Raw genomic sequence first — 23,608 nt, 5'->3', positions numbered from 1 at the left:
TCCACTGATAGTTATTTTATTCGTTTGTGTAAATAGATATTAATAAACCCAAGGACTTCTGCTGTGCCCTTCACCTCAGCAAAAGCAAGACAAGACTTATTCTCTTCTGTTCAATTCATTTATATCTCCATTAATTCCAGTTTGCGTTTCGTGAGTCACACGTGAAGTACTGCATGTGTACCGGATACACAATGTAGACATTCAAATTTTGTTCATTCCTCCAAGACTGCACTGATCTTGTTTATTAAATCATGTATGGTGGAATTAGCAATGGAGTGTTGACAAAAGAGGATGAGGAGGATGGGGGCTTCAGAAACAGACCTGGGAGGCTGGGGGTTAGCTCAGTGGCAGATCACTTGCCTATCATATGTAAGGTCCTGGGTTTGGTCCTCAGTAAATAAATAAATAAATAAATAAATAAATAAATAAATAAATAACAAGTTACAACCAAGGCAGGAACAGGAAGGGGCAGTGAGGTGAGAAAGAATTACATTATTGCATTAACAAACCTAAAATAAGACTCAACATATAGCTGGGGCTTGGGCAGGGGTGGGATAGGGTGGCACACACCTTTAATCCCAGCACTCAAGAGGCAAAGACAGGTGAATCTCTGAGTTTGAGGTCAGCCTGGCCTACAGAGTGAGTTCCAACACTGCCAAGGCTACACAGAGGAAACCCTGTCTTGAAAAACCAACCAACCAACCAACCAAACACCAAACCAAATCAAACAAACAAAACTGGAACAAGAAGCAGCAGGTAGAGAGAATAGACTCCTCATGCCCACAGCTTCAGAGGTTGCAATCCATGGTCTTTCTGCCCTATTACTTCTGGCCTATGAGGAGGCAGGCATCAGAGTAAACATGTATAGTACAGTCAAACCACTCACTGTGGTAGATAAGATGGCTCAGCGGTTAAGAACACTGGTTGCTGGGGTTGGTGACATGGCTCAGCAGTTGAGAACACTGGTTGTGCCGGGCAGTGGTGGCACACGCCTATAATCCCAGCACTTGGGAAGCAGAGGCAGGTGGATTTCTGAGTTCAAAGCCAGCCTGGTCTACAGAGTGAGTTCCAGGACAGTCAGGACTACACAGAGAAACCCTGTCTTGAAAAAAAAAAAAAACCCACTGGTTGCTTTTGCAAACGACCTGGGTTTGATTCCCAGCACCCACAGGACAGATCTTTAACTTCAGTTCTAGGAGATCTGATACCCTCTTCTGACTCTGAAGACACCAGGCATGTGAGTGGTACATGGACATTCACACAGGCATGGATACACATGGATACACATAAAGTAAAAATTTAAAAAATATATTAAAGTGGTGGAGGGGCCATTCACTCTATCATCAGAAAGCAGAAGAGAATCAAAAGTTCTAACTCCCACAATCCCCTTTGGAGAGCAAGCCTTCAAAAACCTCAAGACCCCTGACTCGGCTTCACCTTTTAAAGGTTCCACCTCCCCTCTCCAATAGCAACAAGATGGCTGGGTGGCCCAGTCTTTAGCACATGAGCCTACATGCCAGATCCAAGCTGTAACCAGGACCATGGGCAGCTGTGGTCTTACCCCATCATAGGGATGGAAGTATATGATTCCTCAGAGGATCCTAAGTATATGTATACTGTCTTCTGTCTGCCCACCCAAGTTGTCAGCATCCTGCTGCCTTCCTGTCTGAAGTTCAGGGACTTCTACCCTGGAAGACTTTTGGATCTTTTGTGTTTGTGCTTTTTTTTTTTTTTTTTTTTTTTTTTTTTTTTTTTTTTGAGTTTGACTTAGATGGAGCATCCCCTTGAATGGCTTCCTTGTTGCCCAACAGAGTCCAAATTCTCATATTTTTTCTTCCTAACACACAAATCCAACAACTCTCCACTTCCCAATGAGTGCCATGCCTACATCCTGCATCTCCAAGACAACCATCCCAGGAGCTTTCAAAAGATTCTTTAAGCATTATGAACCCCAAGAGACCATGCTACTAATCAGCAGGGGGCTGGGATGGGGGGGGGACCACAGGTCCTTAAACTCTGTAAGAGCATCCAATCTGCTTCCCTGTGGAGCCAGTTTTAGGGAACTGAGCAGAAAGGAAGCCATGAGGTTCTAAGGATCGGCTAGTAGCGATGCTGTGGACATTGAAAACACAAGAGAGTTACACTCTCCTCTTGGCCCATCACTGGGCCTGAGCCCACAGAGGCTGGAACTCCCATTAGAAACTGCCCTGGGACTCATCTTTTGAGCTCTGTGATCCAAGCCAGTGGCTTAGCTTTTGTTATTGAAAATATGCTAGTTGGGTGTCTCATCTTAGATTCTGGAGATCTTAGAGGAAGATCTTGAGATCTTCTGCAAGCAGAGGGAGCCCTGCCACCAAGCATGAAGCGCATCCAGGATCGGGAAATCACATTTCAAAAGAGGATAGAATTCTAAGCAATAGTTTTCAGTATTTAGAAACATGTCCCCTCCCACTGTAACACATGCTAGGCAAACATTCTACAACCGAGCTATATCCCCAGCTCTCATTTTATTTTAAAGTTTTATTTATTTATCATATGTAAGTACACTGTAGCTGTTTCAGATACATCAGAAGAGAGCATCAGATTACAGATGGTTGTGAGCCACCATGTGGTTCCTGGGATTTGAATTCAGGACCTTCGGAAGAGCAGTCAGTGCTCTTAACTGCTGAGCCATCTCTCCAGCCCCCTCATTTTATTTTTTTATTTTGAGACAGAGACTTTACAAAGTTGCCCAGGCCAGCCTTGAACTTACAACTCTCCTGTCTCGGCCTGCCCAGTAGCTGATATTATATGTCTATACCACTAGGCCCTGCTTGGATACTCTTTTAGTCATGAATTATTTAATTTTCTTAACTTTCTTTGACATTGTAGGTCTGGGTTGAGGTGCCCTTGGGTGGAAGAGTAATGGTCTATGTTATAGATTGGATCTAGAATGTTCCCCTAAGATCTCAAGTCAAAAGCTTAGGTGCAGTACTCTGATGGAAACTTCAGGAGGTGGGGTCTGACTGTGGGAAGTTAGGTCACTGGCAGTTGTGTTCTTGAAAAAGATCATGGGACTCCAGCCCCTTCCCCTCGCCCTTGATGCTTTCCTGCGTCCACACATCCGGAAGTTCTGCTCTCCCATAGGTAATTATTATATGTAAGTACACTGTAGCTGTCTTCAGATATCCAAGAAGAGGGCATCAGATCTCATTACGGATGGCTGTGAGCCACCATGTGGTTGCTGGGATTTGAACTCAGGACCTCTGGAAGAGCAGTCAGTGCTCTTAAGCGCTGAGACATCTCTCCAGCCTCCTCCCATAGGTTCTTACCATGCCCTTCTATCTCCACACAGGCGAAGTGACCATGCACTGAAACCCCAGCACTGGTGAGTGAAATCAACCTTTTCTCCTTTAAAGCTGACTCTCTCTAGCATTTTGTCACAGTGCCGGAAACCTGCCTGATATAGGCTGCAGTAGCCAGCAGCTGAGCTGTCAGATCTTTGCCCTCACTGCTTAGTAAAAGTTACTTAAAACATTCTGCCTTGTTTTGCAGATGTCATCATTTGTTCCATTATGGTTTTCTATTATTTTCCTTTGGCACATACACAAAAAAATAGTATCTCCATTCATCATTTGTTTACTGAAAATGATCATTCCTGGGCTGGTGAGGGAGGTTTCCTGAGTTAGTAGAGTGTTTGCTTAGAATTGAAGCTGTGGGTTCAGTCTTCAGGACTCCATAAAGTTGGGTGTGGTGGTACATGCCTGTCATCCCAGCACTCTAGAGGTGGGGGTAGAAGGATCAAGGTCTAAATGGAATTAAGACTAATTTAGGGCCGGGCGGCGCTGGCGCACACCTTTAATCCCAGCACTTGGGAGGCAGAGTCAGGTGGATCTCCGAGTTCGAGGCCAGCCTGGTCTACAGAGTGAGTTTCAGGACAGTCAGGGCTACACAGAGAAACCCTGTCTCTGAAAATAACAAACAACAAAAAAACAAGACAAAACTGTTGGGTATTAGCTGAATGAAGCTGGTGGTATACAACATCATAACATGCAGTTACTGCTCCTGGGGACATTCCCTCTGACATGCGTGTTCCTGACACTATCCCCTGGGATATATAGCATGGATATGGAAACCCAGGGAAGGCATCTCAGAGCCAACCCTAACATACTACATGTGACATGAGTCTTGGAAGAATAGTTAGTATGGCCTCATTTAGGTAAAGACTGGGAGCAAGAATGTGAGACCAAGGGATGGTTTGCGCCAAGGTGGGGAGGCATGGAAGAGCCTGGAGTACACTGGGTAAGGCACACAGTTCTCTTGGTTGCTGTCATGTGGACTGTGAGTGTGTGTGTGTGTATGTGTGTGTGTGTGTGTGTGTGTGTGTGTGTGTGTGTTGGAGGGTGAAAATGATGAAACACGAGAGGTGATCAATAATCTACCATTTCTCATTTATATTGAATGCCACAGATAAGAGGAACTCAACACTTAAGTGTTTTCAGTCATGAGAATCAGATAAGAACTGCAGCTGGTGAGGTTGTTTTGGTATGAAAAATTAGAAAAATATTGCTCAGTGGCTCAGGAAATAGGTTTGTTTGATTTTTGTTTGTTTGATTGGTTTGTTGTTGTTTTGTTTTGTTTTGTCATTGTCCCCCAACCCAGGGTTTCTCTGTGTTGCCCTGGCTGTCCCATGTGGGTATTTCTGTCTGCATATAAGTCTATGCCTACATATGCAGTGCCTGTGGGGCCAGAAGAGAGCATCAGATACCCAGGTTACAAACAGTCGTAGCCTGCTTTATGGGTGCGGGAATTGAACGTGGGAAATCGGGAAGAACAACTAGTGAGCCAAATCCTTGAGCGGTCTTTCTAGCCCCCTTTCTCATTTTTGATGCTGAGTCTGGAGGAGAGCTCTAAAGTCCTTGATATAGACACAAGTGGGACCTTTAAAGCAAGAATGTTGACAGAGCTGGTGCCTTATAAAGTGTGAGGGGGCATGTAGCTTTAAGATAATTCCAAGCAGACATGTGCATAGCTGCTTTTATGAAGCTTTTGTTAGGAGTGTGTTCCCATTTGCTTCCAATGTAACTTTTGGCCAGATCATATACACCAGTTCTTGAAGGGAACGCGGTTTCCCATAAGCCTTATCAGATTCCATCTGTGAGTTAGTTGGTGTCCCACTTCTGAACTCAACCACAGGATTTCAAAATATATAAACAAGTTTACCAGCACCTTGAGAGCTGAAGCTGTGGCCAGATTTTATCCTTAACAACCTCCAGGAGAGCTAAACTCAGGTTGCAACAGTGTTGCAATCTCCAAACCCTTACTCTTCAACATCTGCAGCTCCCTCCTCATCTGACTCAAAGTCCATAGTGGCTATCCCACAAGCATCTCACTGAAAGAGCACATAAGGAAAGATATGCCTCCAGGGCTAGGGTGCAGCTCGGTGCTAGAGTATGAGGCCCTGAATTCAAGCCCCAAGACCAAACAAGACAGACCTCAAACTTGAATTATACTCTTCTTTTTCTAGAGTCTCCAGATGGGAGGGAGATCCCAACAATTTTGGGTCGTCAGTGTCCCTTACCTATGGAGCTTGTTCACTGTAAAATTACTTCCTATCATTCTCCCCCTCTGACGGCACCATGAGCCCAATGAAAGTGGTCTTTGGTTCACAAAATTATACTTTGATCATCTTGTTTTCATATACAGCAGAAGGTCAGGGACACAGGAGGGGAAGGAGAATGAAGGCCACTCCTGAATAGCAAGGCTCACTGTATTGACATAAAGAATCCTGCAAAAGGAGATTTTCTGTCCTTTCTTGACAGTGCAGGGGAATCAAACCAAGTACTTTAAGCACACGGCAAGCATGCATTGTACCATTGAGCTCTGTCCCCAGACATTTTTAAAAAATAATTTATTCTTATTTTAAGTGCATTCCTGCACATATGACTGGGTGAGGGTGTTAGATTGCCTGGAACTAGAGTTTTAGACAGTTGTGAGCTGCCATTCAGATGCCGGGAATTGAACCCGGGTTCTCTGGAAAAGCAGCCAGGACCCTTAACCACTGAGCCACCTCTCCAGCCCCCAGACACGGTTTGTTTTTGTTGTTGTTATTTTCCTTTCTTTTCTTTGTGGGTTTTTTTTTTTTGATGGGGTTTTCATGTATTGCTCAGGGTGGCCTGACACTTGTGCTTCAGCCTTCTAAGAGCTAGAACCACAAGCATGTGTCAGCGACCCATCCCGACTTTTGTTTTCTAAAATATTCTATAGAGAGGCTACATTCACATTTGTATAAATAAATACATAAATAAATAAATACAGTTGTGACATTTTGGGCAGTTCCCAACATACCAACCACTGTGCTGGAAAACCAGTGTAAACTTCCTGACTGTGAAGAGCCGCCCTAATTAAGGACATCCTGTACTTATTCAACCCCTTTTCCCTCCTCCACATACCTCTCTCTCTCACAGCTAACTCCCTCTGCATGCCCCTCTCCCTACTGCAAGACACCAATCGGAGCTCAGACTCAAGGTCTAACATTGAGCACTTCTGGGCTCTAGTGCAAGCAAGATTGCTATAAAAAGACATTCAGAAAACAAGGAATAGTATTGCCATTTTGCCTTTAATGGAAGAGTGGCTAACAACAGTTACAGTTAAAAAAAACTCATTAAAAAATCCATTGTTTGAATTTTCAGAAATATACATACACTTGAAAGCCAATAAAGTCATTATAAAAATAAACTCTGAATATGTTTTAAAGGGGGGAAAGGGCCAGTCTTTATGGCAGCACAAATGCTTATTAATAATAATAATATGCCAGTCTGTCTGAGATGGATCACCCCAGGGTGGAGGGCCCTTTTACTTTGGAGGACAGGGCCTGCCTGAAGCGCCTCTTCAGGTCCTGCATGTTGGGGGATCGGGGCCGGGGGATGATGGATGCCCTCCTCCGCTCCCCGCTGAGGCCATGCAGCTTGCTCACTTCTTTGCAGAGATGTTGGAACACATCGCAGACATCTTCGTAGTTTTCACTAGTAGAAATTTCAAGGAAGAGACTGCCCAGCTCATTAGCTAGCTGAAGACCCTCATGTGTCTGCACCTGCCGGGCATGCACAAGGTCTCCTTTGTTTCCCACGACGATGACAGGGGCTTTTCCATCAGGGTGGACCTTCCGGATATGCTGGTAAAGGGGCCGAATGGACTGGTAGCTCTCATAGTCTGTTATGGAATAAACCAGCAGAAAGCCCTCTGCCCAGTGCACACATTTGGACAGAGAATCCACCATTTGACTGAGGCTGTCTTGGGCCTGGGAAAGAACAACATGGGACCTGGTCAAGGAAGCTCAAACATGACACCAGAGTAAGAAACCCTTGATGGAACACTGGACAGAGAAATCACTAAGTACAGCTGTCTGGTTCTCACTAGCTTCTGCAAGAGGCTTTTGACGCAGAAAGCCTCAGACAAGTGCTCAACCTGGATTATTTTCTGAGCTGGTCTGGATCTAGACTGGTAACCTACTTTTTCCACAAGCAGTCTCCAGTGAACTCCAACCACTTAAGAATAATTACAGACCAGAATGGCTTAGTTTTTCAGGGAACTAATTCATAACAAACAAAACCCTGGAAACAGTCCAACATAAATATCTATTCCCAAGCCCATAAAAAAATATTTTTAGCAGTCAACTTCTTGAGAATGTTGCAGAAACAAATTCCTTTCCTCTGGGCTCTCCACTCAACCTTTTCCTCCCTAGAAGGGCTGAGCAATTAGTTGAGTTGCATTCCACAAGGATAGCCAAAAGGTTATCTGATTGCAATTACTGGCTTGAGAAAACATCCCCTAGGTTTTTTTGGGGGAGGGGATAGAAGGGGGACAGCCCTGGCTAGAAAACAGACCCCCTCCCTCCAGAATCCTACCTACTCCATGCTTTTTAAATGTGATGCTGGGAATTGAACCCTGGACCTACGAGTGAATGCTTACTACTGAGCTGGCCCCTTAGTCCCAAGGCTGTTGTTTTCAGTTTGTCCCAGGATGTGCTCTCAAAGTGTTAATACCTGCCTAGGCAGCTCGGCACCGGTGGTAAACCGGGGCTACTGCTGGGAGGGAGTGGCTCAGCCTGTAAGTAATCCCGGCATTTGGGAGGCTGAAGCATCAAAGATTATAAAGGAGTCCAAGGTAAACCTGAACTACAAAGCAAGCAATAAACCAGCCAGGTCCACACAGCAAGACGCAGTCTTTAAGATAATTAATTAAAAGTAGCATTTAAGAAGAACTAGCTCTAATCAACCATTTCTTGCCACCTAGGGGGGCATCCAATACCCCAACCCTCTCCTCACCTTGTGGCCACACCTACATATTGGACATGCTGAGACATCTCGCTGAGAGCCTGGAGCCAATCACCTCAACATCAGGTGTAGCTGTACCACGTACCCTCCTGACAGTCCTTACCTGGATGCCTCCCGGAGTGTCCTGGATCTGTAGCGACAGCTGGTCCCCCTCCACATAGACGAGTCTCGAATACAGTTTGCCTGTACAACGAAGAGGAGTTTGCATTTAAGTTCCTACGGTCCGATCAGCAAAAGAAAGAGAGAAAAAGGGGAAGCGGGGGTCGGGGTGGGGTGGTGGGAACAAATAGGGGCCATTGTTATTTGTTGCACTACAAGTACAAGAGCCAGAGAGCACAAAAACATTCTAACCTGTGTTAGGTTCGTAGTCGCCGATGAATCTCTTGGTCAAGAAGCGCACAATCATTGCTGAAAAATGAAGTAGGAAAATCAGCTGAAGAAGTGGGTCAAGGTGGTCCAAACTGTGCCCTCAAAGGAACAGCATGCAGCGCCCCCCCCCCTCAGGTTCCCGGGACAAAGCCCCGCCGCAGCGGAGTGCCTTCCCCGCGGAATGTGATGGACCAGTCTGGAGGGAGCCTCAACAGGCGCCAACCCTTTCCAGAGTTCAGAAATGGACTGCTGAAGCAACAGGCCGGACTGGGTGGGTGGGTGGGGGACGGGTGGTGGTGGTGGTGGTGCGGGGGTTGGGGGGTGTCTTCCTGCATCCCGGCATCCCTGCGGGTAGGGACCCTCCGTTGTCCCTGGGCGGCTTTGCGCGCCTTTGTCCCACTCACCGCTCTTGCCCACACGACCCGCGCCCAGCACCGCCAGCTTAATGTCCTTAGGCAGGAGGTAGTCAGAGGAGGACTCGGGGATGGGCGCCAGCAGAAAGTGCCCGGACATGGTGAGTGGCCGCATGGGCGCGTCCCGAGACCGCGCTACAGAAGAGCCGGCTGGATACGCGCGGATACTCAGAGCTGGGATGTGGCGCGGCTAGCAGTGCTGCCCAGGCTCTCGGATTTTAAAGAGCTTGGGGAGCGCGGTGGCTGCCTCTGGCGCCTCCTTTTCCCCGCCCCTTCCTGGAAGGGTGGGAGCGCGCACAAGCAGGGGGCTGTCACCCGCAGGCGTGCGCACCCCCAGGCTGCCTGACGCGCTCTGACTGCCCAGCTGCGCTGGTTGCTGCAGGTGCAGCCCAGAGGAGGCCTTTGCTCAAATTTTATTTGCCGGGTCCTGGAGGCAGCCTCCAGCCTGGCGTGTGAACCTGAGTCACCGAAAGAGCAAAAGCTGCAGTTGACTGGATGTTTCTAGGACAATGGGAAAAAGATTCCTTTTTTTTTGTGCCTTTGATTGTCAAACAGTTCTGATGAGAACCCTGATTTTGATCTTCAGCATCCTGTACACTCACTGAGTGTGGTGGCACACTGGCCTGCTATCCTAGCGCTTAGCGGGTAGAGGCAGGAGGGTCAGAAGTTTAAGGTCATCCTTGGCCACATACAGGATTTGAGTTCGAGGCCAGCTTGGACTACATAAAACCCGGTCTCAAATGTAAACAAACAAATACATAAATAAACTTAAATTTTTTAAAGGGTGACATCACTGAGGAAAAGTGTAGAGGCAGGGCAAGGGTTCTAATTTACTAATTTAATATGAATCAAGGTAATTGCAGTCACCTTCCCTGTGAACTCCCTTAGGGGGCAGTCATGCCCACAGCTCAGCATCCAAACCCAGACAGCCCCTTTCTGCCGTGAACTGCCTCACTCAAACTCAGTGAGCATCCCACTTGGCTTCTAGACCTACTTTACTATTCAAATATTTCCTGGTAGGTACGTGGTGGAACTCAGGATAGGGGGTGGGAGAAGGGTCCAGAAGATAAACATGGCCTTGTTCTTGGATGTTACTCTACTATGGTAAGGTTGTGTTTTAGTCTCATCTGCCCAATTGTCTACTAGACAATCCTACCCTTACTCTTTCTCTTTTTCCATCTTAGTTTTATCAGTTAGCTTGAACAGCATGGCAAACCACACAGAACACATAATGGCTCAGTATAACAGAATTTTCTTTTTAAAAGATTCATTTACTTTTGCCGGTGCTCTATCTGCATGCACACCTGCATGCCAGAAGAGGGCAACAGATCCCACTATACGGATGGTTGTGAACCACCATGTGGTTGCTGGGAATTGAACTCAGGACCTCTGCAAAAGCAGCCAGTGCTTTTAACAGCTGAGCCATCTCTTCAGTTCCTCCCCCATCCCCTAGCACTACCCCCCCCACACACACCCACACACTTCTGCTCTTAATCTATGCCAGGCTCTGACAAGCTTTATTGAGCTCTCTGAGGCCATAGCTGAGGATTTATGAGCCCTAAGCTAAATAAGTAGGCTAAATTACTCCACCACAGACTCACTCAAGTTTGGCTCATCCGGGAGTTTGGCCAGGCTTGTCCTCAGAGTGACAGAGCAGAGCCCTAAGACAGTGAGTGAAAGTAGGCAAGGTCTCTGGAGGCTGAGTGACTCTAGGGCCAAACCCATCATCCCTGGTGCACTCTGTTGACCAAAGCAAACCATGAGGCCAGCATAAGTTCAGAAGATGGAGAAATGATGCTCTACCCCTTTAAGGACAGAGCAGCAAGCCACATTGGAAAAGGGCTAGCATGTAGAAAGTGACGGACAACTCGGCATAGTTTTGCTGTTGAACATGCCAATGAGTGTACTTCCATACACCAAGTAGCCCAGGCCAGGTCTGTGACGACTCCTCCTCAACCTTGGCTACTCCTGTCACGTCACTGGTTAAGTTCCACGATTTCTTCTGCTCAATTTCTGGGTGTCTCCCTAGGCACCCCCCACTCCCCTTCTTCCTCAACTGAAGATATTGAATACAAAGGCAGCTAGAATAGTTGGTACCTCTTCTTGTTCTTTTCCTGAAGACTTGGTGAAATCACTGCCAGAATCCCTACCTCCATCTTAACTTCTCAGGGCCCCTTGGTGGTTTCCATCTCAGCTGTCATTAAAATTGGAATATTTATTTGATGTCCATTTCCACGGGGAAGGAGTCTTACCATGCATCCTTTTCCCCAGCAAGTGGGGATATCTAACATTTGCGAGAAGTCCACTTGTAGCACGCGCATACGTGCGTGCATGTGTGATGACCTTCTGAATGATTAAATGGATGGGCATTGACTCTACTGTTTGAAATGGAGTAGTCAAAAGTCCGTTTATGTCTGTTTTTCTGATGATCCTGGAAAAAGATGTTCTAAGAGAGGCCTGCCGTAGTTAAGTGGCACAGACTGTAATCTTTTCACAAGGCAATTATTCTCCACTAACGTTCAGTGTAGCCGGAGAGACGTGAAGCAGGGCTTCCTAACTGAGAAAATGGGCACCATGAATACAAGAGCTGTTTAAGAAGCCGCTGAGGAACTGCTGTTTTCCAAGCCTGTTGAGAAGCTCTGGGGAGAGGGGGCTGTTGTTTTTTGGAGTCTCTTGGCCTCTCCTTGATGGACACAGATGGTTTCTGTAGCATCCAGTTCTCACACAAATAGAGGAAAGGGAAGACTTCCTTGCTTTGCCTCTTGAACTATGATTTTTTTTTTTTTTTTTTTTTTTTTTTTTTTTTTTTTTTTTGGTTTTTCGAGACAAGAGTTTACCCCTGGCTGTCCTAGAACTCACTCTGTAGACCAGGCTGGCCTCAAACTCAGAAATCCACCTGTCTCTGCCTCCCATGTGCTGGGATTAAAGGCATGGGCCACCACTGCCCAGCCTATGAAATTTTTTAAAGTAGTTCTTGGGTTGAGGACATAGCTCAGTGGCAGAACACCCTGGGCTTATCTAGATTTAGCTCAGAATAAGCCAGGAGTGTTGGCCCAAACCTATAATCCAATAAAGTAGGAGTGGTGGCCTTCACCTTTAATCCTAGCGACAAATTCAAGGCTGTCCTTGATTATATAGTAAGTTAGAGGCCATCCCGGGCTGCATGAGAACCCATGTAAAAGAAAAAAATTATCCATTACATCTTATTAACCAGAGCAGACAAATGTAAACAAAGGAGAGCGATGCTCCAAACAGCTGGCAAAGGCTGGGGTGGTGGTGACCCCATCTTGTGTGGTCATGGTTCCTCCTGGAGGACTAGAGACACTATTAATATCATAAAAAATAAAAAACAGAGAATGGCAGTTGATCAGAGGCCAATACAATCTGTCACAAACACCCTGCGATTTCCTGTGACAGAAATGCAGACTGTTCAAGAAAGAGAGAGAGAAAAAAAAATCCTGCCTGCCTTGATTTAAGCCTGAGGCTCCCCCCTCACTCCTTTACTATATTTCTGGTCTCTGTTTAAGGCAGTGGTTCTCAACCGTCCTAATACTGTGACTCTTTAATATAGTTCCTCATGTTGTAGGGACCCAACCATAATATTATTTTTGTTGCTACTTCGTAAGTAGCAACAATTTTGCTAGTTATGAATCATCATGTAAACATCTGATGTATAATAGATGATAAATGACCCCTGTGAAAGGGTTATTTGACCCCAAAGGGGTCGCAACCCACATGTTGAGAACCACTGGTTTAACATCCTTCAATAAGGAACATTCCAGAGCCTGTTCTCTGCCCAGTGGAAATTATGCTCCAGTTTGCCCTCAGAGTGCCTGTTGCTTGGAAGAGCTCGAAGTGTGTTTCCATTCTCTTTGGAAGGGTTCCTCACATTTACAGATACACAAAATAACCTGACCCTTTTGTGAAGACAATAAGCCACCAAAGCAGAGAATTATAAATAGGCTCTCCTGAATCAATGCTGCCTGGGTTCTGTTTCGTGTTATATTTGTGACTAGAGTTACATAAAGCTGTGGTGCAACCAGTGTAATACAGGCAGGCTGGACGGATTCGAGAAAGATAATGGGAATGCGTGGGCACAGACACCACACAAATCTGTAGGTGTCCAGAATGAGTGTGAAGGGCAAAATTGGCAAATAGCAAGTAATAGCAGGTTGGGCAAGTCATTAACTCTTTCTCAGCCACATGAAAGCCTAATTCTAGCCCTTCAGTGAGGTTTGCCCAGGGGCTCACTATAGTTGATAAATAATCCCACCCTCCATCCATATTGAGGGTCAATCAATGTCGCCCCCTCCTGCCCCCTTTTGAGACAGTGTTTATGTAGCTCTAGCTGTCCTGAAACTCACTCTGTAGACCAGGATGGCTTGGCACTCAGAGGTCTCCCTGCATCTGTCTCCCAAGTGCTGGGATTAAAGGTATGCACCACAACTGCCCAGCTTTACTCTTTAGAAAGTCCTTGACTACTGAATTTATGGGAGTTTTGGAGGCTCTAGCTTTAAGCTTCTCCCCAGCACAGGAATCAAGCCTCTGCCCATTACCACCTCCCTCCAGTATCTCAACTTAACCATTAGATAACTGAATACCCAGTTTTTGTAAGACTCTGTGAGGGGGCAGAACACAAAAGAACAGCTGTATTGAGAACTGCTTATCAGACATTCCTGCACGATCCCTCAGATACCCCTGTAGTGAAAGAATTAATTTAATTCATCAGCTATACATTACTTGTTTACAAAATTTTTTCAAATCTTATCTCCAAGTCTGTGTGCAGGCCTGTGTGTGTGTGTGTGTGTGTGTAGGCCAGAGGTCAATCTTAAATGCTATTCTTTGTTGCTTGTTTTGGTTTTGCTGGGGGGTTTTTAGTGGGACTTTGGTTTTTGTGTTTTGAGACTGTGCAACCCTGGATGTCCTAGAACTCATTCTGTAGATCAGGCTAGCCTCCACATAAGATTTTTCTGCCTCTGCCTCCCTGCTGGGATTAAAGGTAAGCAAGTGCTGGTGTGATTTCCATTTTCAGCAAGTTCTCAGGTTCACTGGTGTGGATAACTAGAGAACCAAAGAAAAGCAACACATGGTGGGGCCTTGAGGAGCCCAACAGGTGGCATCTGAGTGGAGGTGCAGAGGCCCCTGGAAAAGAAAACTGGTTGGCACTGCCAATTATTATTAGGGAGATAAAATTTTAATTTGAAAAAAGTCTCTAAAAATGTTCACAAGATTTTGGCAACCTCTGAGGATAGTTGCATCAGAATGGTGGAGGTGGGAGCCAGATTTGTAGTGGGCAACCAACCGGAAAATTAGCTACAAAAGGGACTGGAAGACACAAGGTAAGATTGGTCTGTAATATTCCAGAGCCTGTAGGCTGAAGTCAAGCAAGTGTCAAGAGGAAAGGGACAAGATGCTGGAGTCTGGGGGGTAATCAGTGCACCAGGCAAGGGCAGAAAGCTGCAGGCAGCTCTCCATTAGTGCCAACCCCCTGCCTTCTTCCTGTGTACTCAATGAGCTATGGGGCAGTGGGCAGCCAAAATGAGAGCCCAGACACCAACTGTCCTTTGTGTCCTCCTTTGACTCATCCTATGCATCTTCTAGATTGTCACCTCTTTCAGAAGGCTGTATGGAGGTGCCTCCTTTGTCCTCTTTCCCTGGCAGAGCAGACTCCAATAAGTATCACTGACCTCAAAAGCTGTAAATAAATGTTAAAAATCAGACTTCCCAACGAAAAGATATATTGGGTCATAAGTACTATAAAGAATAAAGGAACAGAAAAATGATAACAGAGCTTGCTATTTTTATGGCCATTAAGAGATGGTCTTGACAAAATCTGGGCAGAGGTTGAATATGGAAAGGGGGCAGACCACAGGCATCTATGTGGGACAAGCTTTCCAGCAAAGGAAATGCTAAGCACAAAAGCTTTGAAGTGTGTGCCTGGCAAATCAAAGGCACAGCAAGGAGGGGAAGCACAACCAAAGCCAAGCTCTGGGTTAGAAGTCACTTAAGGAAAAAGTCAGAAAGCCACAACTTCGATGGAGGGTTTTATAGGGCAGAGTCATTGTTAGCATATAAGTGATACTCAAAGTCATGAAACCGAGTATCATCTGGGGAATAAAGGTACTTTAATAAGGGGTCAGAAAGACACTCTCCTCTCCTGCAAAACTGCAAAGGTGAACAGTAATTTAAACTCAGTAACAAGGAAATATCAGTTTGCAAAGTTTTAGTAAATGATTCTAATGAAAATGCTTGGGAGCCGAGCAGTGGTGGCGCATGCCTTTAATCCCAGCACTTGGAAGGCAGAGGCAGGCAGATTTCTGAGTTGGAGGCCAGCCTGTTCTACAGAGTTCCAGGACAGCCAGGGCTATACAGAGAAACCCTATCTCGAAAGAAAAAAAGAAAAGAAAATGCTTGAGGCAAGCACTTTAAAAGACAGGGTTTCGGGCTGGAGAGATGGTTCAGTGGTTAAGAGCACTGCCTGCTCTTCCAGAGGTCCTAGGTTCAATTCCCAGCAACCATATGGTGGCTCACAACCATCTGTAATGAGATCCGATGCCCTCTTCTGGGATATGACAGTGTACTCACATACATATAACAAATAATTTAAAAAAAAAAAAAAAAAAGACAGGGTTTCTCTGTGTAGCTGTGGCTGTCTTGGGAACTTGTTCTGTAGACCAGGCTCACCTAAAACTCAAGAAAGATTTGCCTGCCCCTGTTTCCTGAGTGCAGGGATTAAAGACAAATGCCATCTTGACCAGGCAAAACCAATTTTTTTTGTTATGTCTTCATGTATGTAAGTGTACACGTGTATACTATGCTCAGAGACCTGAAGAGGGTGTTAGACTCGGAAACCTATACCTACTGATGGTTGTGAGCTATCATGTGGGTGCTGGAAACTGAACCTGCCCCGTGAAAGAGCGGCCACCTCTCCAGTCCCTTGCTTTTTCCACTTCCCAAAGTAATTCAAGCATTGGCAACATCCATCTTTTGCTCAGAATTGTGAAGAAGCCTATCTTTAAAGACTGTGTATATTCACTTTGACCATTTGTGTTTTAGATTGCTATGCTTTACATCAAATGGAAAGAATTCTTTTTCTGAATAGGAGTCTTGAAAATAAATTCCCCTAATCCAGCACTTCTCAACCTGTGGGTGGCAACCCTTCAAGGGATCCAGTATCAGATACTTACATTAGGACTCACAAGAGTAGCATCACGACAGTTATGAAGTAGCAATGAAATAATTTTATGGTTGGAGGTCAGAGCACAGCACTGGGAAGGTTGAGGCAGGCTCATTGCCCATCAGAGCAACCACTGTTTCACACTGTCAGCTTCACTAGGCTTTCTCCTCTGGTCAGGGTAAAGCATAAATCATGTAAGTACACAAGGACATCTAGGACTCCTTCACTCTGGTCCCATTTGCTTGTTACTGACAATGCAACATGTGAAGGCAGCAGGACTTTCTGAGAAAGAACAAAGTACTCAGGTCTCCAGATCTTTCTACATACCAGTATTCATGAGCAAAATGGCAACCAGACTTCAGATAAACACTAGCTTTACAAAGCATAGCAGAAAATAAGAGTAACACACTGATCAGGAGTCCCCAGAATGTTATTTTTAAAAGACCACCCATTCATATATATTAGCTACCCAGAGTCCTGTTTCCCATGACAAGGCATCATGTCTCAGTTCTACCACACTGTAGTTTTCTAACACAACATGGCAGTCCTCTCATCTCAAAAGCTGTCATGAAAATTGTACACCCTTAATATACCAATATTGGCACTGCCAGCAGTGGTGGCACACACCTTTAATCCCAGCACTAGGGAGGTAGAGACCAGCAGATTTGGGATTTTGAGGCCAGCCTGGTCTATAAGGCAAGTCTGGGACAGCCAGTGCTGGCTACTCGAAGACACCCCGTCTCGAAAAACCAAAACATCTTGGCACTACTTTCAGTAGAATATTCTTCACTAGAAGAAAGTAGGACAGATGCTTGCACACACATGAATGGCCACCACCAAGGAGCACTGCACTCTTATATACCCTAATAGCAAACAGCAGTCAACAATTTCAGAGCTCTAAGCTGTGGATGAAGGGAGAAAACATGTCTGAAAACTGAGGTAACTAGACAGCCCCGGCTCACTTGCAGCTTGTAATCTGCTGGTTTCTTGCATCCTGGTAGTGTGCAGGTATCAAGCAGCACACTGGGAACTAGATTTTTAGACTTGGATGCTGCTGAGAGATTCTGCACTCAAGGAAAACAAAGACCTTAGTTACAACTCAAGAGCTTTAAGTTTCTGAAGTAAACAGAAAACCTCTGAAGGAAACAAGCCCGTAACAGATCATAGAGCCCATGAGCCAAAAAGAAAAAACACACCCAAGACTAGAGCAGGATGCCAAACTATTTGCTCTTAAAAACCACCTCTAACAAATGTTGAAGTTTTCCAGTGCATTTAAGTAATTCTAACAGATTCACAACTGGGGATGCGGTGGGCATCTGCAGAGACCCTTCCTGACTGAAGACATGATTGAAGGTGAAGACAACTAAGGCAGTTCTGAGAACTGTATTGGACTCGTGTACCCACACTCATGGACAGGTGGTTTAAATACATCATTAGGTGTTAATGAGCTGTGACCACAGTAGGCTATGAAGATGGGGACTTCAGTTTAAAAGCAGCCCCTCTACTAGACTAGGATGTAATGAAACAATGTGTTTCACTAAGACACAAGGAGTACTTCTAGAGAACCCACTCTTACCTTTACTGTCCAATTTCAGCATAGCTACTGTAGCAAGCAACAGAGTATAAGGAGCTACCAGTCTGACACTACAGATTCCAAGCCTGGGTTACATACAACATAACCATTGCCAAATGGCCATCAGAGAATGCTTAGGCCAATTAGACTATCCTTACCACTCTGTGGCAACGTTAAATGCACCCACCAAGTACAACCTGAATACCAGAAAGGTGAACCAAAGGCCAGTACAAATTTTGTTCCAAGGTATGTGGTGGACCATTTATAATCTTTAGGTTAGAAAATAATCAATGCTTTTCCAGCAAGTAGTACCAAATGTCTGTGACCAGCCCTCCCCTGGTTTGTTTGCTCACTTTGGAGAATTTAGACAATCTTTATAGTGGGAACCACATAAGACACCCACTCCCTGATATCCCCACCTTGGGATACCAACATGGTACACTGCACATCAATTATGGAGACCCAAAGATCCTCCTGACTCGGCCTCCTGGTGCTGCACCACCATGCCTGGCCACCCACTCATTTTTTCCCAGCTTTCCTCCTGGTGACTCAGAACTATCTTGAAACTAGTGTACGCATCTTGTAAATACTTGGTTATTTTCTCATCAAAAGTACATTTTCTGCACACTAAGCCACATCACTTAGAACAATTAGTAAAATCTGAATAAGACAGACAATAAGACACCACAATTCTACCCAAGGAAAACACTTAGCAGTCTGGGTCCTTTATTTCTTTTTTGTATATTAGGCCATAAATTCATATGGAATGGGCTCCAACAGCTCAGGCTCTTTTCCGTTGGTCCTCACAAAGTGCGCTTCTCTGGGTGGTGCAGGCTGGTAAGGGGAAAAAAAAGTAATTATAGCAAAGTTTATTGTTCTTTGGAATTAATGAACACTCGTTTCTTTCTTTTTTGATTTTTTTTCTCCGTGTAGCCCTGGCTGTCCTCAAACTCAGAAATCTACCTGCCTCTGCCTCCCAAGTGCTCGGATTAAAGGCATGCGCCACCACTGCCTGGCTAAACAAAGCTAAATTTTACAGATTCCTTAAGATTAACATTAATACTGGCCAGGGGTGGTGGCACACGCCTTTAATCCCAGCACTTGGGAGGTGGAGGCAGAAGCAGGCGGATTTCTGAGTTCGAGGCCAGCCTGGTTTACAGAGTGAGCTCCAGGACAGCCAGGGCTACAGAGAAACCCTGTCTCGAAAAGCCAAAAGGGAAAAAAAAAAAAGAATACTGCCAAGCCGAGGTCTCACCTGGCGCTTCAGCTGAACCCAGGTGCCCTTCTCTTTGGCTTCCTTTTTCTTCTGATCATTCTCCTTCACCCGCTTCAGGAAGCTGTCTCTGCTCTTTGAGTGCTTGATGTGCTCAATCCGCACATTGATCCTCTTGGCCAGAATCTTGCCCCTGGAATGACCAAGGACCAATAAATTCTAAATGCTTCATTCAGAAATACAACAAAAATGAACACTGAAAGTTGCTAACACTTAAGATCAACATTGTGACATGTCAATTGCTCTTACCCAAAGGAAGAGGCCTTGAGAGCACTTTAAAGCTGCTTTTCTGATAAAAACAGGCCCCAAACCATAGTAACTTAGCCAAATTAGGCTAACAAAGCTTGTAATGAAGTTTTAATACTATAGAAACCAGCACCAATCACTCACAGAATTCCTCCCTCCCCAACATCAATGTTTCCCCTGACAGGTTACAAGACAAACACTTAAGTTTGCCTGAGTTTTAAAAGGTTATTTCCTTTGCCCCACTTGAATGGCCAATTAAGACATTAAGTCCAATTGGCAAAGTGAAAGGGGGTGTGAGACCAACTACTCAGAGAAAGGTGTTCTACTCACTTAACTTGCTTGTTTACAATGATGCCCACAGCATGCTGGGTGACATTGTAGACTCTTCCAGTTTTGCCATGGTAACACTTATGGGGCATTCCTTTTTGAACAGTGCCCATTCCCTAGTCAACAGACAAAGTATTATTCCAGATATTCCTCTTTTCAATTCCTTACAACTAACCAAGGGTCCCTTTCAAGGTCAACTCAAGAACTCTCAGAGCCGGTGAAATGTGGTTTTCACATTGCATCAAGCAATCAAATAGACAATCATCATCAAGTTCCAGAGCGCCAGAATATATTCAACTATCTATCAAAGAATGTAGCCTTCACTTTAGGAAGTCTTCCTAAAACTTTCCATCTTTAATAACAAATTTGCCTAGTGATGGGGTCTGTCTGGCCCCACCTGCCTTTGCATCCATCCCAAGTGCTAGCTAGGCTTAAAGGCAAGAGGCAGCACTCTCACTTTCTAATGTTATTTTTAATGGTATCTTTTACCCTTCCGCAATCCTGTGCTATTAATTTCAAGTAATTAAATCACTATTCCTAACTTGTGTGCCTTTGCATCCACTTTAATTTACCTTGATGTCTACAATATCACCCTTTTTGTAGATCCGCATGTATGTGGCCAAAGGAACAACTCCTACGACAGAAAAAAAAAATTATCAAGACACAGAACCACAAGGTACACTTTCACAAGGGTATCAGTTTTCAACACAAAGCACAACAGCAGTTACATACACTGTAATGGACAATTACTCCCACAAGTAAAGCCAGTCTAAGACATGCCACATCTTTCTAGGGCAAGCCTGCACAATTATGAGACTATGAGAGATACATGCTTCTCCTCATGGTAGAATGCAAGCGTATGCTGCTAATGAACCATTTTAATGATCTAGGACACACAAAAAAATGAAACCACAAATATTAAAGAGGACCGTGCCACTTACCATGTTTCCTAAAAGGCCTAGAGAACATATACCGGGTGCCTCTCCTCTTTCCCTTTGTGTTCGTCATTTTGGCGAGTTACTGAAACCAGAAAAGTTTTTAGTCAAACAACAGTTCACAGTTAATGTTAGCAACTGTCCCAATTGCAACGCCCCCAAAAGTCATCTTGTCACACAGACCAGGCTCCCTCAAGCTCTGCACCTCCCAAAGCGCAACTGAAAATGTGTACCCGTGATTCCTCTTAGCAAGAGTCCACACCCTGTCATTAGAACCAGCAGGACTGAATGTTAAAACTTAAGCCAATACATTGAAACCTACAACTCCAGGATTAACTTTGAGCCCACCAAACTCAGCCTGCTCTTTGATGCGGTTTAATTTCACCTTTACTAACAAAACTAACTTTAACTATCAAAAATCTCTTAATTCCACACTTTCACTTGCTAATGTATTAGGAAACCAGAGTCTCACTAAATTTAAAGCAAGCCCCAATGCTCTTTGCTACAAGGACTACTTAAGCTCACATTCCTACTTGTAAACAGACTACTTCTATAAGCAGCAAAATAACACAAAGCACCCAAAGATGGCTGGCACAGGAAGACTACTACTCATTTAGCACCATCTATGAACTTACCAACTACACGTGTTTAGAACCAGATCATGTATTCCCAGAAAGCAACAAGGTTTGGATTACTCCAGTCATCCAGGGTAGAAATACCCACCATTGCTAACCAGGAGGGAAGCTCCAAAGCATGGTGTACTGGAGATAACCAACTGCCCTTGTAGTCTTAAACATTGGTGTAGCAGCCTTAATGCTACCTTCCTTCTCCATGCTCGTCTTCTAGGGCCAAAATTTGCAAATTCCTAAGTGTTTCATGCATCCGGAGAAGGGGTCCCCATTACATCATTACCAGGGTCACCCGACTGGCACCCTCCTCACCCGAGCCAATTCAAGGCTTTGTACACACCCAGGTATCGTTAAGACCCAAACCGAATCGTAAACCCTAACCCGACAGCACATGCTCAAGTTTGGGGTTAGGCGGACTCCCGGCAACCAAGACTGAGCCAGGCCCGGCTTCCCCGCATAGAAGCCCCCTAGCACACACCGCCCAGCGCAGTGACCTCCAGAAAGTCTCCCCATGACCCTAACACGCAGTCTCTGCGGCCTGGGCTCCACACACAGCGTGTGCGGAGAGCAAAACGAGAGAGCCACGCGCGAACCAACCTGCAAGATGGCTGCTTCGGCCGAAAGGAGGAGGGCGGGGCTGCGCGTTCTTACAAGGCCCGAGGGCTGCCCGCGGAGCCGCCTGAAGAGAAACGCCCGCCCTCCAAGGCTCTTCAAGAGGACCTCATCGCCCCGATAACCTGGAGACGACGTGAGGACGCGCTCCTTTGCTCATATTAAAGGCAGCAGGCCAACAGAAACTCACACAGGCATCCTGTTAGACAGCCCAGAGTGGGGCCCTCGCGGGCGTAGAGTCAGACGCGACTTCCGTCGCGTGCTGAAGTTGCCTTGCGTCATGTGACGTAGGAGGCACCGCCTGTCCTTTGGGTTACTCTGCGTTCTGCGGTGTGGTTAGTCTAAGTGTTTGTGGCGTTTGTTGAGTCGCGTAGGCAGACAATTACGTGTGGACAAAAAAAACCTTGTCTGTGTGAATTTCAGGTTTTTCTCCAGAAGTGGTTTAACAACGCACCTACTAGTCTGTTAAAGTTTGAAAAGCTATGCGTGGTGCGCATGCTCATAATCCCAGCCTTCGGGAGGCAGAGACAAGAACGTCTCCTGAGTTTCGAGGCCATCCTGAGCCTGTCTCAAAAAAAAAAAAAAAAAAAAAAAAAAAAAAAAAAAAAAAAAAAAAAGAACAAAACCTCACTTTGGTTTTCTTTCCTCTTATACCTGTAGTTTGAGCCTGTCCAGACACTCGTCTATCCTGCTTAGTATATATTAATTGTACAAAATAATAGGTTTCATTTTCACATCTTAAGACAGCCGTGTGTTGTACTCTTATCATATCCACCCCCTCTAGCCTCGCTTTTCCTTCCCCTTCCTGTCTCCCTGGCTGTAGATAAGGGTGTTTAGTCAGTCGTACTGGAAGCAGTATTCCTAACAATTTATTGGCATAACCGAATTGGATATTACAAACACTCCAATGATAGATGAGGACTTTCAGAGATGAACATTTTTTCTTTTTCTTTTTTTCTCTTTCTTTCTTTCTTTTCTTTCTTTCTTTTTTTTTTTTTTTGTTTTTTGTTTTGTTTTTTTGAGACAGGGTTTCACTGTGTAGCCTTGGCTGTCCTGTAACTCACTCTGTAGACCATGCTGGCCTCGAACTCAGAACTCAGAAATCCGCCTGCCTCTGACTCTGCTGGGATAAAAGGCGTGCGTCACCACCCCCGGCGAACATTGATATTTTTATAATGGCTATCCGGATCCTCATTCCACTTACGTAATAGTCCTCCATTTAAATTTGGAGACATTGATTTCTGTCCTTAGTATGCGTTCTTGGGAAGGAAATTCTCACCAACAAAACAAGAAACCTGTGTGCTGGTTCAGCCAGGAGGTTGGAGTGCATGTCTTTGATCTTTACTCTGGACTGCGTACTGTAGGGACCAAGCTGAGATCGCTGCCAAGCCATCCTCACGGACAGCCTGCTGACCCGAGTTCCCTGAGCTTCTGCCTGCTTCCAAGCCTCATCCTTGAATATTTATGAACTCTGAAGACCACTGTATCCTGCTAATAAGTCCCAATAATAAATTCACTAAAATCCAGTGAATGAAATGTCTAGCCAGCGTTAGGCTCTGTTGTTTGAAATCCCATTCATTCATGCTACATGATGACTGTTTAATTGGAAGATTCTGTAATAACCTTGAAGCCCTATCTTGGAGTGTATGGAAAACAACATAACTGAATTAATCAGGAGTTTAATCCGAGGCTTCAATTATTGAGCAAACTTTAATTTCTATGACTAAATTATGTGCAGC

General features: G+C 45.2%; 2 protein-coding genes and 2 non-coding genes across 4 annotated transcripts; all 4 read right to left on the bottom strand.

Annotated features, from left to right (window-relative positions):
- Positions 1–6,579: 6,579 nt before the first annotated feature.
- On the bottom strand, positions 6,580–9,405 carry Rasl11a (RAS like family 11 member A). Its single transcript, XM_031342389.1, has 4 exons — positions 9,089–9,405; positions 8,667–8,723; positions 8,419–8,498; positions 6,580–7,279 (listed from the first exon to the last, which is right to left on the bottom strand). The coding sequence occupies exons 1-4, from the start codon at positions 9,210–9,212 to the stop codon at positions 6,812–6,814; spliced, it is 729 nt and encodes a 242-aa protein (XP_031198249.1). The 5' UTR covers positions 9,213–9,405; the 3' UTR covers positions 6,580–6,811.
- Positions 9,406–18,540: 9,135 nt separating this feature from the next.
- On the bottom strand, positions 18,541–22,130 carry Rpl21 (ribosomal protein L21). The gene is made up of 6 exons (XM_031338753.1): positions 21,855–22,130; positions 20,635–20,713; positions 20,266–20,327; positions 19,697–19,809; positions 19,103–19,253; positions 18,541–18,681 (listed from the first exon to the last, which is right to left on the bottom strand). Exons 2-6 carry the CDS (start codon positions 20,699–20,701, stop codon positions 18,592–18,594), a joined length of 483 nt encoding a protein of 160 aa, XP_031194613.1. The 5' UTR covers positions 20,702–20,713; positions 21,855–22,130; the 3' UTR covers positions 18,541–18,591.
- LOC116071755 lies at positions 19,533–19,661 on the bottom strand. The gene has a single exon (XR_004111126.1). It is a non-coding gene; the product is annotated as a small nucleolar RNA SNORA27 (small nucleolar RNA).
- Positions 19,897–19,967, bottom strand: LOC116071722. Its single transcript, XR_004111098.1, has one exon. It is a non-coding gene; the product is annotated as a small nucleolar RNA SNORD102 (small nucleolar RNA).
- Positions 22,131–23,608: the final 1,478 nt, after the last annotated feature.

This window comes from Mastomys coucha, unplaced genomic scaffold (assembly GCF_008632895.1).
Source record: "Mastomys coucha isolate ucsf_1 unplaced genomic scaffold, UCSF_Mcou_1 pScaffold22, whole genome shotgun sequence".
NCBI classification, from domain to species: Eukaryota; Metazoa; Chordata; class Mammalia; order Rodentia; family Muridae; genus Mastomys; species Mastomys coucha.
The sequence above is the reverse complement of the archived record's forward strand: the minus strand, read 5'-3'. Positions and strand labels throughout refer to the sequence as shown.